Below are 15,677 nucleotides of genomic sequence, written 5' to 3' on the forward strand. Positions count from 1 at the left end.
GCACTCTGATGAGCGTTTTAGAACAGTGATGAAAAGCGTAGTACGTTAAAGTATTTGAAATATTTCGTCATTTGCATAGCAGTCTAAAATGCTAATACGAGGCTATTATATCGTTAAGAGCTTGCTATTTTCATTTTATTACCATGCGTTCGTTAGATTCGCGTGCACGTTCGAAATATCAGCTTACCTTATCCAGTAATTACTACCAGTAAGTGCTCCGTACCCGTGAATCAAAACCGTCATTGCATTCCAGCGCGAGCAGCATTGCATTACCTGTAATTAGACTAATTTCACGTCCACTTGATCGAAAATAGATTACACAACCGCGCAGCCGGGAAAAGATCGTAACTTTGACTGCGCAACATTATACCGAAGCTGAAGTGAATTGTCCGACAATCGGTTATACGGTAAATCATTCAGACGTGCTCTCAGAGACTATGGACTTCTCGGAAATCAAAATGATTCCCAATGAAGACCAATGTGTTCGCCGCGCACACATGCGCGCGCGTGCGCTCGTCCACATTTCAATATGGGTCAGTGAGGCGATCAGCATCGGCGGGAACTCTCCTTATCGATCGAAGCCTTATCGAGAGTAAACACGGAAATATTTCGTAGTACTATGGAGATAAGGAACTGTCTATGCCGTCAGACGTCCATTCATCTCGCGTCGACGCTTGCTCCAATTAGCAGCGGTCCGCTTTGACTTCGGTGATTAAAGAGAGAGGGGCTTATCATTCACCTCTGGGTTGATCGGAATGTAGAACTGTTATTTTATAACGACACCCCCTTGCAAGGCTCGAGCTAACTCGAACTACGATCTATTTTGTGTGGCGGGTAATGTAAGTTTCGAGTATCAAGAAAATGGATTTTTCAAGACTGAATAAAACTTCTTCCTCGGGAAGAATTTTGTTAGATTTCTGGAGTAGCATTCTGGAGTGGAGTGAGTAATTTTAAAGCAGAAATAGAAAACATTTCGTGTGTGATGCTGTTAAGTTACAAGGACTCTGCATCTACTTTCTATTTAATAAAACTCGTGTCCCTGGCTGCGAAAAAGCTCGAAAGAGTAAGATATCGAGAAGTTTTGAGAGGAAATTTCATGAAAACTTGTTGCTCCTTCCACTCCACAGAACTTTTGATACACTTCGTATACGCTTCTGGGAATAGAACTTGTCTCCATGCGCGTCTCGGGACTGCCGAGTTTGGTAAATTTCCCTGACACGTCTATTTTCCGCGCATAATACATACGCTTTTGCTGCGTTATATTTTTTTCCCTTAAAAAAAAGCACGATATCTAGTTATTTACTATGTTCCTCGATATTTCACGCGGAACATTGTCATCGGTGTCCACCTGAGATATTTATGCTAAAGGGAAACCAGTCATCATTTGTTTTGCTCGTGCGTATTTGTGTAACTCACGCGGGGAACGCGAGAAAGCCATTCGCTCGCTGAAAAATATTCTGGTAGCGGCGGCAGTAACTGGAAGCAATAATTTCTACGGCGACTTCGCGACATCCTGCTTTTTTTCTCCTCCTTATGCACGCACTCCGGTACATTGAGTAGTCGACCGGTCTACGTCGTAGGGGAAGGAATGCAAACACGATGGAACTGTGTGTGCATCGCTTATGTGCCCACGTGGGTGGTTGACTAAAGTGGGTGGCTGCTTGGCCGGCTGGACTCACTGTTGGGAGAATGCTTCAAGTGCCCACTGGGCTTCAGCTCCATGAGCTTGTAACCTCCGGTTTACCTTTCTGTCAACCTTTGAGACGTTCAACTGGACAGACATCTTCGACGATCGATGGAATGCCACGAGTGATATGGACTGCTTAAATAATTATTTAACAAATAACAGAGCGTCCTGCAAGATTAATCACAGTGATAGTGGATAGCAGACGTACTCTCGATAAAACGTAAGCATATATTTAAGTGAGAGAAATCATTAAAGATAGTTTATCTAAAATTGTAAATGCGAATTGGAAAGAAGAAGAAACAAAATAAAAATAAAATTCTTATTCGATAGTCTTCAGACTTTCGGTTAGAAAATCGATTGCTTTTTGAGAAGAACCTAGAAATTGCATTTTCGCAGTCAGAATTTTCTTATGGATATACAAACGCAAAGTATGAAAAATAGCTTGCTGTGATTTTGTATAACGTGACACGACGGACTGTGGATTATTTGTGGAATGATTGCGTGACACCATCGTTGTATCGCGCTACTGATATGCGAACAGCTCAGTGAAGCTATTAAAGCTTGAGCTATAATAACATTCGGCTTCGCACGCACCTTTGGCCTCACGTGGCGGCGATAACGTTCATAAAAACGTTGCTATTCAACTTTATGATGCGTGATAGCGATTTAACAACTGGGACGATACACCGACAAAGATAGCGTAATCTGCGAAACTCGCAGAAACGAAGAGCTTTTTCGACTTGAAGCACTATTTTTGTGCAACTATATCACCAAATGCTTGAATGAGCACATGAGAAACTTAGTGAAATTTTGGAATTTTCAATATTTCTACTAGCAGCTTAGAATTTCTGCAAAATCAAAGTAAACAAATCATGAAAAATATCATTCTTTAAATCCCCTTTCTTGGTTTTTAAGAATTCATTCTTTAACAAAAAATAAATAAATTCCTTATAATAAAATTCTTTAATGAGATCCTATTTTCTCCTTTTACATCATTATTCTCTCCTTCTACTGCTTCGCGTCGTTGATTCTTGTCTACGAAACGTGAAGCAAATTGAGATCAAGACAGATGCAGTCGTGTGCGCAAATCCTCGATTAATTAAAATCCTTACCCAGCACACGAGTTAAAAGCATTTCGATGCGACTCAAGTGCAATCAGCAGTCGCAGCGAGTCGATGCGGCCTCACCTCGCGCGGCGCGCATCTTAATTACTTTCGCAAATACACGCCGCGCTCTCGGCCGGGAGACAAATTACATTCCTCGACCGGGCCGATCGGCGTGCAATTATGCGACGTCTCATAACTCAGGGCACCTTCTTCCTCGTGGCTCCATTGTACAGCGTGTCCTTGCACGACCGGTACCGGTGCGTTGTCATCGACAACACCCCTCGCACGCAGAGACGCGAATGCACGTGCAAATCTCGCTTCGTGCAAACGACCTCGCGTTACCATGCGTTCGCGTAGGACGTACGGTGCTCCTTTTCCGCGTGAGGATATCCTGCGAAACTTTTTTACGTACATGTGCGACGTGGGCGTATGCCCACGTTCTCCACACGCTCGCCGCCGTTCTCCAGGATTTCTCGACGCTCTCTGATACTCCTCACACTCTCCTCGTCGTTGAAATCTTGACGGAAGTTGCGGTTCTTATGAGCCCCCGCACTCGCCGAATTTTCTTCTCACTTCGTGTTCTTGCGTACTCTATTGCATCTAATGTTTATTGTAAAAGAACTTGCACGCGAAAAATAAATATTTCACACGAACCACTTAATCTTTCAGCATAAGTTGACACATTTTTGTTAGCAATGCTATACTTTATTGATTCTACGTTTGCAACACAAGATTAGATTTGCGGCGTGTGTCACTCATGTTGTGAACGTTGATCCGAATTTAATTCTGATTTTTAAAAGTCTCAGATAACAGAACGCAATCCGAGATTGCTTATTTAATTCAATTTCTATGTCCCGAACATTAAGTCGGCAAGATATCGCCATTCCTGCTTGAAACGACCCAATCGAAGCAGATAAGGCGCGAGTCATGTTCATTTGCTAATCGTACGTTGATGTTACGTAAAATCCTGTTCTTATCTTGATAAAAAGATATTCAGCGATTCTCTGTTATTGCCGACGCGAATGAATCTCCAATGAGCCACGGCCGAAACAGCTCTACTTGCCGTAATGGACTCGTTGTGACCACGCACGTGACGCGCGTATGTATAAAGTTGGTGTGCGAGATTACCGCGCCGATAAATAGATTAATTAAGCCCCGAATTGCGACGGAATGCGCGCGCGTCGGCTCTAATTAACTCCGGCCCGTTCAAGATCGCGATCGCGCAGGGTCATCCGCCTCTCATCAGCAACGCATAATACTTCTTTGGCCATTATCTCCGCCGATGTCACCGTTGTCACCTTAACGCGCGATGAATCGCACGTCCGATTCGTTCCGTCAGTACAGCCGGCGTATACTGCGTCGTGGCAGTAAATGTCGACGTTGCGCTTCGTGGTCCCGTGCAAATCCCTGGCAACGCTTGGAAACGCATCAACGTATTTTCCGTTCCTGCTTCGAACACTTCTCAATCATGTTTCCCGATATTTACAAATTTCCACAATATCTCACCTGATTTTTCCTTGATGTTTCCGCTTTTGCTTGATTTTTGTGATTACACTACGTCTGATAAGAAATATCGCTTAAACGTACAACGCGCCAAACATAGCTTCGAGTGCTCAGGAATATTGCGTCGAAATGACGTGATGGTGCCGCAGCTAAACATGAACAGAAATAGCTTCGCGCCATAGAGAACAAAGGTGGCATTGATATGAATGCAAAATTAGATTATGTCTAATTGAATTATATCCGAACCGCAAACACTACCGGTTTAAACTTGTATTGAATTTTGTAAGCTTGCAAGGTGCTAAAGTGATAGTAAAGATGAAAACGCTTCTGTATTGTTTCATATTGTAATTTGTCTCATAGCTCCGACAAACGTTCTTATTGGATATGCAAATATAAGTGCGCAGCCTTCACCGCTGTCACCGCAGTAAACTTTGCGCATACGCTCGCGACAGTCTATCTGGTCTCGCGACCTAGAATTAAACCTTATGAATATGACGCATGGATAATAATAATTATCATGATTATAGTCTTGATATGCAGCCGCGCCGACTGTGATACAGGCCTAAGTTTGTGACAAAATTGGGCCGCAATAAATCTATCAAACTCCTTCAGCCAACATCGTAACTTTGTTGCCCAGGCAATTTTCCAGACTTTTAATTCGTTAATTCGCAGTATTTCCAAGTCGAGATACGTAAATGAGACTTTTTTGCTGTCGTTTCAGCTTTAGTAGAAATTGGGCCAATTTTTCAAGGAGATATCTATATTGGCTACGGGCCAGTACGCTTGCGTGTCCACGTTTGAGTCAGCGCGCAGAGGGAAATTAATCGAATGTAATCTATGATCATCATCATCCCGGATGTGTTCGGTGAATCACACCCGGGTGACAGTGAACACGGAAAACATTGTTCATAGAATCGTCTGGTTGCGAGAAAAATTAGAAACCGTTCGTAAAATGGAAGGAATATATGAATGTATTTGTGTTTGTTTCAACTACCCGTCAAGCAACAATAAAGAAACCAAGTAATCTATTCCGACACGAACAGCTTTAGATGAATAAAACGTTGCACTGTGCCCGATGAAACATTCATCAGCAATATCGAATCCATTTCCTCCTCAAAGGCGAGCATACTCGCGGTTCCCGAAATATAAACGCGAATCGATCGCAGCCGATCGATCATCTCATTCATGCCGCTCGTACGGTTCGCTGATGAGAACGTCCGAAATTGAAAATAGCTCGATAGCGCTACATGGATCCTCAACGTGACAGCGCTATTGCGCGGCAGCTTTTTATTTTCTTCTAGCAGACAAGAAATGAAAGACCTACCCTCACCGGCTTCGCGCACCACAAGCATCGATTACGCAAGAACCGCGTCGCGCTGCAGCTGCAGTAAGGTTCCCCGTTGCAGTTTCCACTGCCGTCTCCCCTTCCCCGTCCTCTCCTTGATGTCGGTACGACGCGGCGAAGACGAAGAACACGCCAAGATCATCACGGCGAACGGCACATGCGACGCACGTCTCTCGGTGATTCGTGAGCGCGGATCGTGAGTGCGACTCGCGCGCGCGATCCGGCCAGTCGACGTACGTGCACACGTAAGAGCGCACGTATAAGAGGAGTACGCGAGCGCGCGTGAGAAATGCGCGCTGGTCCCTTTCGAGATAAGTAGATTCCAAAGAGAGTCCACGAAAATCTGTTTGAAAGCCACAAATAAATTAAAAGGGAAAACGGTCATTCAAATTGAAGATATCGTTTGAGCGTTGGTATCATGCGAAATGACATTTCGTCGCTCGAAAGATTTTTCGGAGAAGATTGATGATGGTCTTCATCTTTGGAAATAATAGTATTGTGAGTTTTTTTGTGTCTGTGAAAAAATAAATTGTGCAATGAAACGGTTCGGAGTATGTGTTGTGTTCGTATAGATGTATAAGTGCGTGATGACTTTTTGAAAGTAGGAAGATCCTTTTTAAATCAACTCCGATTTTCAGGATGACAGTTTAAAGTAATATTTAGGAGGTAGCGATTATACCTTGCATTGCAATTATTCGAGTTTAATGTCGATATGATTTAAAACGACATGATTCAAATTACGATACATTATTTCTTCGGTATTAAAAAAGTAACTGCTTTAACTGTCTGATTACGTGTAGTAAAGTATATGTCGGTGGAAATATTTATACAGCTGCTGCGAGATAACTGATGTAGTCGAAGATGGCGGAATCAATAAGAAACATAATCCGATTATATCTGGCTGGTTATCGCATGACAGAATTATGCATTCAACCATACTTCGATGCTGATGCGTATGTACAGCGAACGCGTAGGTGGCGATCTCGAATTATCTGCTGAGAGACGTTATTGCTACGAGGAAGCTATTGGTCTATGAACCTTGCGTCTCATGTTTTAAAGATCAATTATAGGATGATTGCAAGGCATTCAATCCCGTTATAATACGAAGAAATCTTCTTAAATTTTTAATTATTAATATCAGATAGGAAATTTCAATATTAATGACTTTTAATATTACATGCAATATAGATTTTTAAATACAAGTGACATTTTATAAACTGAATGAGTAATAAATTTTCACTATAAGTACAAAAAATTAATTATACAATAAGCTCAAGCTATAATTTGCATAACTTAACTTTATAAAAGAACATGTATAATGTTCATGTATATTTTAGATTTATAGAAAGAGCGTTAATAACGTATTGCTACAACAGAGTCTCATGTAAGAGAAAGTATAGAGGCTTCTTTATTCGTGCCTACTTTCCGCGTGATCATTCTCACGTGTTTCAGCGACACGTAGCGTAACTTGGTGGCAATGCGTGAGAGCGATGATTGTTTGCTTATTTTACATCATGGATGGCATTGGCTGTCATTGCATAACGGAGATAATAGCGATAATAACGCTGCAACTCTGATCAGAGAATGTTTCCTGTTGGGTAACAGTTATTGAAATTATACGTTACAAATTTCGATAACCATTTCATATGGAATATATATCATTGTACATAGTATTCATCTGACCTTTCTGGGCTTCCCGAGCCATCAATTGACCTTTTCGTTACTAATGTCCCAGTGAAACGTAATACTGCTGAGACAATAAAGACCCATATATCTCTTCTATGGATATATGTCATATATGGAAAATAAACTTTAACTCGTTTTTCAACGCGATAATAAATTAATATCATAAGGATCATTAAGGATCTCATTATTTAAAAATGCTATAAAAGGAAATTATTGAAATTCTCATTTGAAATGAAACTTCTTTGTGAAAATCTGCCTTTGAAACTCCGATTTTTCAGGAAATTGTAATCAACCGCATTCCGCTTGCTGGATAATACAATTCCACGGAACGCAATTTTGCACTGTTTTCATTTTATATCGTACATTGTTGCATTTCAATCGATAAGTATATTGCCAACAATCTCGTTACATCAAACAAACCGCTGTAGCACTTTGTTTCGTCGTGTCACGTTGTGTTTCATGATAAAATCGACACTCTCATTTGAATGTGACAACGCGATATTTCGCTCTGGCGCGAGCTGTCACGTCGCATCGCAATGGTGGTAATCCACCAGTTTATTGTTGTACAGCCCGATAATATCCCATGCATAGATACATATACCTGTTCGCAAAAGGCCGATAGCGCACCGTGAGAAACGGTACCCGGGGTATTGGTATCCCTTGGCCGATGTGCCCGCGAAACGTGCGCGGCCTGATCGCTTAAAGAGACCTCGTAGCACGAGCACGAAGCGGGGCAGACATGTAACCTGAATTTCTTTCGGCGAACAAACGGCGACAGCGGCAACGACCGCGCGCAGCTGGATTCAGAGCCGATGTGGACGCTGAGGTTTTGCTTGTAGTTCGTAATCCCCTGCCGCTGCTCGTATGTTCAGGAAATGGAAGACCTCCGCTCGCGCGCAATTTTCGGTGTAACAAAGAGTGATGCTCCCCGGCTTTATCTCCGGTTAGAAGGCGTCATAAAGCGATCCTCTCTATCTTTCACATCCTAAACTTACGTTCTTGTATCTATTTCTCGCTATTTGTTGTACGTCGTTCAAGTAAAGCTGTGAGTGCTGTCCGCTTTTAACTTTTTAAATCTTCCACGTCTAGTCTTAGGAAAAAAGTCACCGTGAAACTTTCGATAAACTCGGTTCTCTCTCCGGCGATTTTAATTACGATAATGGAAGCATCGAGTGTTCACTAAGGTTCACCTTCCTTCTGGATAATCTCTCTTAATTTAAATCTTACAGAAAACACTTTTATTGTGATCTTTTCCTATAGTCACGTACACACACGTACGATTGCAAGATTTGCAATTTAATCATTTGTATTCAGTAAACCAATCGAAGGCATCCGGAAGCAATGCATTCTGTCGATAAAAAAACCAGGAACATTCTACTGTTAAATCGATGCTGTACAAATGTCGAGGTCTGCCGGTGCAATCTCGATCTTCCTTGCGCGCGAGGTCGTTTATCCTCCCTGAAGCGGTGCCGTGGTAGAGAGGTGGTGTCCGCCTTCTCCCTCGCGTGGTCCAGCACGTCCGTGCTTTAAAATACAACGTTGCCGTCCGAAACGAAACGAGAACGGGAAACTCGTTTGCTCTGATGCGTTGGTGATTACTCCGATCACGGCCGGAACTTTTAACGCTCGCTTCCCCTTGCTCGATTATCTAACGAACCGTGGTCGGTGATAGATAAATACGGGGGTCGTGTCATCTCGTGGTACATCTCCGGCGCGACGGGTCTCAGATGCTGGCCAGATAGGTAGCATGAATAGCTTCGCGGGAGGTGTTTACGTCGAGGTAAACGTATCGTTGACTATCAGAACCGCGCGCGATGTACCAGCGGGATCGAGTCAGAAGAGATTATCTCGCCACGCTGCCTTTGAACGGCTTAGAAGTGACGCTTTCCGAGTGCATCGGACGTGCGGTGTCACTCGCGCGTACACGGTACGGATAGACGAACGCGAACGATAATCTTTCTCGTCATTTCGAACCAAAGTTACGGTCGTAGCTTTATGTAAAGGATAAAGGGATATAAACGAAATTACGGGTGCAGCGAAAGGCACGCAATTACCATTACGGCCGCGAGCAGAATTCGCGTGGTGTATGATCGCGAATTCCCGCAGGAAGCGGCGACTTTTGCCATTTTATCATAACCGACGCATCGGCGTAGCTCATAACTCGCATTTGTCTATGCACGGTAGTGCGCGATCGAGGAACATTTATTAGTACCCTCTCCTCTTTTCCCCGGCGATCCGGGGATCGCTGGAAACCCGCGGGACTCGCCGACTGAACGTTTTCGCATTAACATTAGCTCGCGAGATTAATAGCACGCGGAAATCCTCGCGGCATGCTGAAAAGAAACCGAGAGATCGTAATCGGCCAGATCGGGGACCGCGTGTCGTGAGAACATCGCCGTCGCCGTTCTCCGCCGAGTTGTCACCGAGAAACCATACACATTTTATGCACCTGATACATCGATATCGCCGCAATGCAACGGCTCGAAATCCGGTACGTGTTTGAAACACAATACGCCAGAGTGGCGGAAGTACCGCTCGAGAACGAAGGGCAATGAGCCCTCGATAATTCGGCATAAACGCCAAAATGGCTTACGTTTCGACGATGAGAGCTCGCGATACGCCGGCTTTCCCGCGGGCTAAGTGCTCGAACTCGTAAAACCGTTTCACTTCATGACGAAGGTAATCTTTTGTTCGACTTTCGTACTTTAGATCTCCTCGATATGATTAAAACGTCGCGCACGTGAAAACATTATAATTTAAAATAATTATGAGGGAAGAGAGTATTCTTGTGCATTATTAGTGTTTAATAAAACCATGAAATGTAGCTTTAACAAATTATTTTCAACGTGAAACTTTTCAATTAAATTTAACAGAAAAATATGCAATATCTTTAATAAATTCTGATAATAGTTTCTTGTCGACTGAATTGCATAAATTTCTCTACTGAATTTTTCGTCCGTGAAAGAATCGCGAAGCGACATAAATAGTATTCAAGGTCCCGTTTATTTTCAAAGAGAAATATTTGAGACGTCAACATGCGCTACGAGCGAACACGTGAGACGAATTGATGTCGCTTTAAAAGTTCCTAAAAGGATTCCGCGGTGTATCGACGAAGTCACGCGAATTCGAGGCGTGGATTTGTACGTCGCGACAAGGAAAATATCGCCACAGGTTTGCCGAATCGGCCAATATATTTCCATACTGAATGTTATCGAACCGAAAGTGTTATTAGTTTTCGAATGCATGATTCGCAGGCAATAATCATCTAGATACATCATGAATGTATATTATATAAATTATTATATTTAACGGAAAATATTTACTGTAAATACAAATTTCAAATACGTTTCTAATCCAATAAATAAGTAATTTATATTCAACAGCATTAACGTTTAAAGTGTACATGCACAATAATTATAAAAAATTAATATTACTAATATGTGAACTGTAATAATATTAATATATTAATTCATCACATTATCATTTAATAATAATACGAATCACCAATTTTTGATGAAGAACGAAATGCTGGTGAAAGTTCGAATAAAGAATCGAAAGCGACGTGTGCCAGTGTGATCCCGCACGAGCTGTTGCGGACGTGTGCTCCAGTCGAGCGAAGGTTGAACAGCGACGATGAATGATGGACCGACGTGACCGGCTACAACGGCTGTGTCCCCGACGACGAAGAGTGCAGAACCGGCCGCGTGCGCCATCGCGACCATCATCGTGCGACCTTCTCGCGCGCTTCGTCGCGCGTCATCGACTATTTATGCGCCCAAGAAGGACTGACGTCTTTCGAGATCATCCGCAAAAACGAGAGGGAACAGGCCCGGCTCGTGACATTTGAAGAAGCGAAGGGAAACGGGGCCGCGCGTCCTCCTCGCTTCGACTCTTCTTATTCGGTCCCTTTCGCGCAGCGTCGAGATAAAGAGACGTCTCGGGGAAGTTCGACGCGAGGAATGCCCGCAGGATGAAGGCCAAGATACCTCAGAAAGAACTGGACGACCTCTTCGACGAGGTACGTGGTAAGATCGCTCGATAGGAGATCGCCGCGGCATCGGACCCGAAGGGACTTTAATTCGGCGCGATCGTAGCGGCCGCAACAACCCGCCGCCGCTCCTCGTTTCCTCCTCGACGCGCCCCGCGATTTTTGCGATCGTGCGATTAGCCCTCGCGCGCTCGGCATCGTCGCTCGAAGATGCGGGGTCGATTGGCATGCCAACACCTCGTCGGCACGTCAGGCGCGTTTAATTTTAATGACGCGAGAATAACGAACGCGTCATGACTCGGCTACGCCGAGCGAGCCGCACTTGTTTCTGCTGAACATGATAAATGTACTATTCTTATATTCTCGCTCGCGTGATTTTTCACCCGATTAATCGATTAAAATAAATTTAAGAATTTATGTCATCTGCTAAAATTATTCGAATAAAAAAAATATACATGTCTCATTGGAATTCGTTAAATTGCCAGCGACGAGACATCGGTTAGTCATTTTAGGCCGGCGGAACCTTTTCAGCGCGTAATACGAGAGATATAAAACGCCACAACAAGATTCCGCTTGGCAGCACGCTTCGAATTACAGTGGAAATTCCGAGAAGTCCCGGTACACCCGCAAAACCTCAACTAGAAACACGGCGTGTCGGCTTGGGTTGTCGGATAACGTTGCTCGCCACGTCCGATATGTATCCACGCGCGCTTGTTTCCACGCTCCGACGGACACTCGATCCTGAAAAATTTTCGCGAAGCGTTTAATCCGCGAGGGGATGATGCCGCGCGCAAACGAGACGATGTCGTTACTCGCGGCAGCATCGTGCTGCGCCGCGCATCACAACCCTCCCGCGGCTAAAGGGGAAGAAAAAGTGGAACTGCATCGCGTATCCGCGATGCAATCAATTTCCGCCGCTCGCGAGTCGATCACGCCTGTTCGCATAGGGATTATGTGATAGATAACAGTTTATCTTATCGCGATAGACTGTACGTCAATTGAGAAAAAGAAGAACGAGCTAGATGATAACGGGAGACTCTTCTAGTGACAACGATAGTCGTAATGATTTTTAATGTAAATGAGATACGAGTTGCAGGAAAAAGGCAGTGCTCTGATAAATATCTGATATGCATCTACTATAATAATTTATTTAAATATTGCAGCTGATTATCTGCTATGTATTTTTTTTAACAAGTTTTACGATAGCTTAAATATATATTATTTTCTTATTCTGTAGAGACAGAATTTTTACTGTAAAGGGAACTCTTTATTCCACAAGGAAAATAAAGGAGGAAAATACTGTAAATCGTTTACAAAGATTAACGGCGTCTGAAATGACTTTGTGATTGGCTTTTTACATTATCATAAAACGGAAATCACAAAGCGTTGAGACGCACGTCTGCGTTTAAATTAAAACCGTTCAATTAAACGGCATTCAATTACAAGTCACAAAGGAAGATGTGCAGACTGATCGTGAGTGAAAAACTTCTCCACTAGTCTCGAATCGAAAACCGTTCTATGATGTAAAGATCGAAATTTTCGCTACGTCACCGTACGGACTATACGCTTCATTACGGACAACGGCATTGGGAAGAGTTTCGTTTCGCAACATTACGCTTTATCCGCTGTAAATCGTGATTTAACTGAAGCGCCATTTAAACCGCGCCTTTGTTTACGATGAAAACGATCGCGCCCCGCACGCGTTCCGCCATACCGTATCCGGTAGTCGACCTCCGCGTAGATCGTCCGGATCGCCACGTGAATGCCACGGACGTATCTGACGATCTCGATCGTGCTGGATCACTCTCGGCACAGAGCCATGAAAGACGGAGGCTAAATCACTGCGGCCCGTTAGTCTCGATCGCGGACGTTTATGGGAGCTCGTACGATCGGTGTGCCACGCACACGAACGCGTTCCTCATTCGATCCCTCACACCTCACGTACACACGGCGGGATTCTGCCTGGAACATATACCGGGTGCATATAAAACGTGGATTTTTATCATTCTCCTATCTAAATTTCGTGAACGTGAAGAGAGTTATAAATATTCTAATCGTTGTCCATGCAAAAGAGTGTATGACTATTTCCATTAGCATATATGTCAGTGACACACTCACAGTGAAGAGATAAATTCATATTTAATCCTTTTGATGCTTTTGCACGTGCACGTTATATATCATCGAATATTCAATGGAATTGGAATATTGGAAATTGATATGTAAAGTGTAAGCTTTTACAACACTCAGTTGTATTTGCTAACACGATGCACGATTTACATCCATATTGATTACTGTATACGATGTGTAGTACAATATTAGTGGCTGATATGTTTGGTAAATGTAAATGTTTGATCATCATTGACAATTCTGTCCCGCAAGCATCACTGACCGACACGTGCACGCAATCGCAGATTTAATGGCTCGTCGATGCGCGAGGCAAGAGAGTCTCCCGAAAAATGCGTCCTTTAATCACAGCGTGCAATCTCACGGGAGATTACACGGTGCGACGTGAGATATTATTATATACAATGTGGCCGCGATTGCGAGAAGCGAACGCGTCGTGGCGGATGTAAATTAGCCTCATTCCTCGTGAAATTAATTTCGAGGCCGCAGCAATTCAGCCAGCGCCGATTTGACACGGGTGAAAAATTTTAGATTGACTCTCCGTAATTCGTCGGACGCGCGTGCTCGAACAGGACTCGCGCACGGTTCGGAATCTTAAAAAGGTGGTGTCAAGCGAGAGGCGAGCGATCGCTTGAACGCGGTCCACATTCGGAACGTATTCGCTCCGAGAGATTCCGCTTATGCCGCTACTATTATACTCCCTCGACGTTAATTGCTATTACGCCGAGGCGTTGCATAAGCGCAATTATTGCATCCGCGAACTGTTCTTATGGAGAATTGCGCACGCGATCCTTTGTAATTCATCCGCGGGGTCCACGAACTTCTGCAGTTACTGTCATTTTGACAGTACAGCTGCAGAATTCATAATTGCGTACGAAACGTAACGTATGCGTATTTTCTCATAATTTATGTTAAGTATTAATGCATTACATCTGTGTGTATATCAAAAAATAGAATATATATGTACAATATGTATATTGCCATGTATAACATGCTTCTATATTCTGTTTCAACCTATTATTTATATTTGTAATCTGATGTGTTTAGCTTCTCAGCTGGTATCATCATACTCACGAGATGATATAAAACTAGGTAGAGAGATAGCTAACGGTATTTCACGTTAATGTAAAATTTAGCGAGAAATCTGGCCGTGTATTTACGGCAATAACGTAGACTGGTTTATCATTCTAATTAGACTTGTCGAATCGACGGAGCGAAGCGATCGATTTCGATACAATTGTCTAGAGGCAAATATCCGAGACTAATCGAACTGTGTCATCAGATGATATGACGTGTGCGCGGACATAAACGATCCGGGCGATCTAGTTCTTCAAGGATGCAAGTGTTCAGCGGCGCGCTCGCGACGACATATGCATATTAATTGCCGTATAATGACACGCTGTAACATGCGCGGTTGAGCGCAAAAAGAAATCATCATACTTTCACTGGGCTGAGCAGCGCGATGAATACACCGATATACGAGATTTATCATTTAGTCTTGAAGTAAAGTGACTGGCGTGTCTGCCTAATTATTACATCTCTCCGGAAGATGTCTCGCTTTTCCTTTTCTAATAAAAAAATTATGCGCCTTTTGCTTCAGGGCGCGAGGTTCCGAGACACCTCGCAGCAAATCCATAAGCAATGGCAAGCTGATCCAGCGAGGGCGTTTCCGACCGTCGGCAGTGTCGCTGCGAATTCGCCCTCTCCTGGATCGGGGGAGCTCTCAACGCCAAATTCCACACCGAGCCCTAGCCCTAGTCCTACTAATCAGCAAGTCACGGTGAGTACTAATTGAATTTTATTACATTAAGTTGATATAATGCGCATATTATCGTAGAGAAAATTTAATTTTAATAATATATGATTCGTACGATATACTTTTCTTAAAGGAAAGGATACTATGATATGTGTTTATTGATTATTGAGACACACGAATTTTTGTAAAATTCACGGAACATCCAGAGCTATCTGGATTATTTTTCTATTTATTTGCGTGTTTGCTAAAAACGTTATTCACATACACTAATTAACATTAATTGACGTTTTAAGTATACTTACGTTATTACCTAATTTAATTGCACTGCAATCCTATATATTTGCGTACACAAAAAATTCGACGAACTGCGAAAGCATGCATTCGGATTTTTGAGGTAAAGTGACAAATCTTCGTCGCGATCCTTTTATCCTTTTGTGAACATTTCTACATCTCTCGTCCAATTTTGTGTACATCTATCGCAA

The 15,677-nt window shown here is 43.2% G+C and overlaps 1 protein-coding gene across 9 annotated transcripts in view; it reads left to right on the top strand.

Annotated features, from left to right (window-relative positions):
- LOC105279293 (tensin) overlaps positions 1-15,677 on the top strand; it is a 161,423-nt gene that overhangs the window by 79,659 nt on the left and 66,087 nt on the right. For 6 of the 9 annotated variants that reach the window (XM_026971411.1, XM_026971412.1, XM_026971413.1 and 3 more), the window contains one exon: positions 15,040-15,219. In XM_026971411.1, the coding sequence (XP_026827212.1) occupies positions 15,040-15,219 (180 nt within the window). Of the gene's footprint in view, positions 1-5,837; positions 6,308-10,846; positions 11,346-15,039; positions 15,220-15,677 lie in introns of those variants that run through there. The other 3 variants (XM_026971414.1, XM_026971416.1, XM_026971417.1) reach the window with 3 other exon arrangements.

The sequence above is a fragment of the Ooceraea biroi genome, chromosome 7 (assembly GCF_003672135.1).
Source record: "Ooceraea biroi isolate clonal line C1 chromosome 7, Obir_v5.4, whole genome shotgun sequence".
NCBI lineage: Eukaryota > Metazoa > Arthropoda > Insecta > Hymenoptera > Formicidae > Ooceraea > Ooceraea biroi.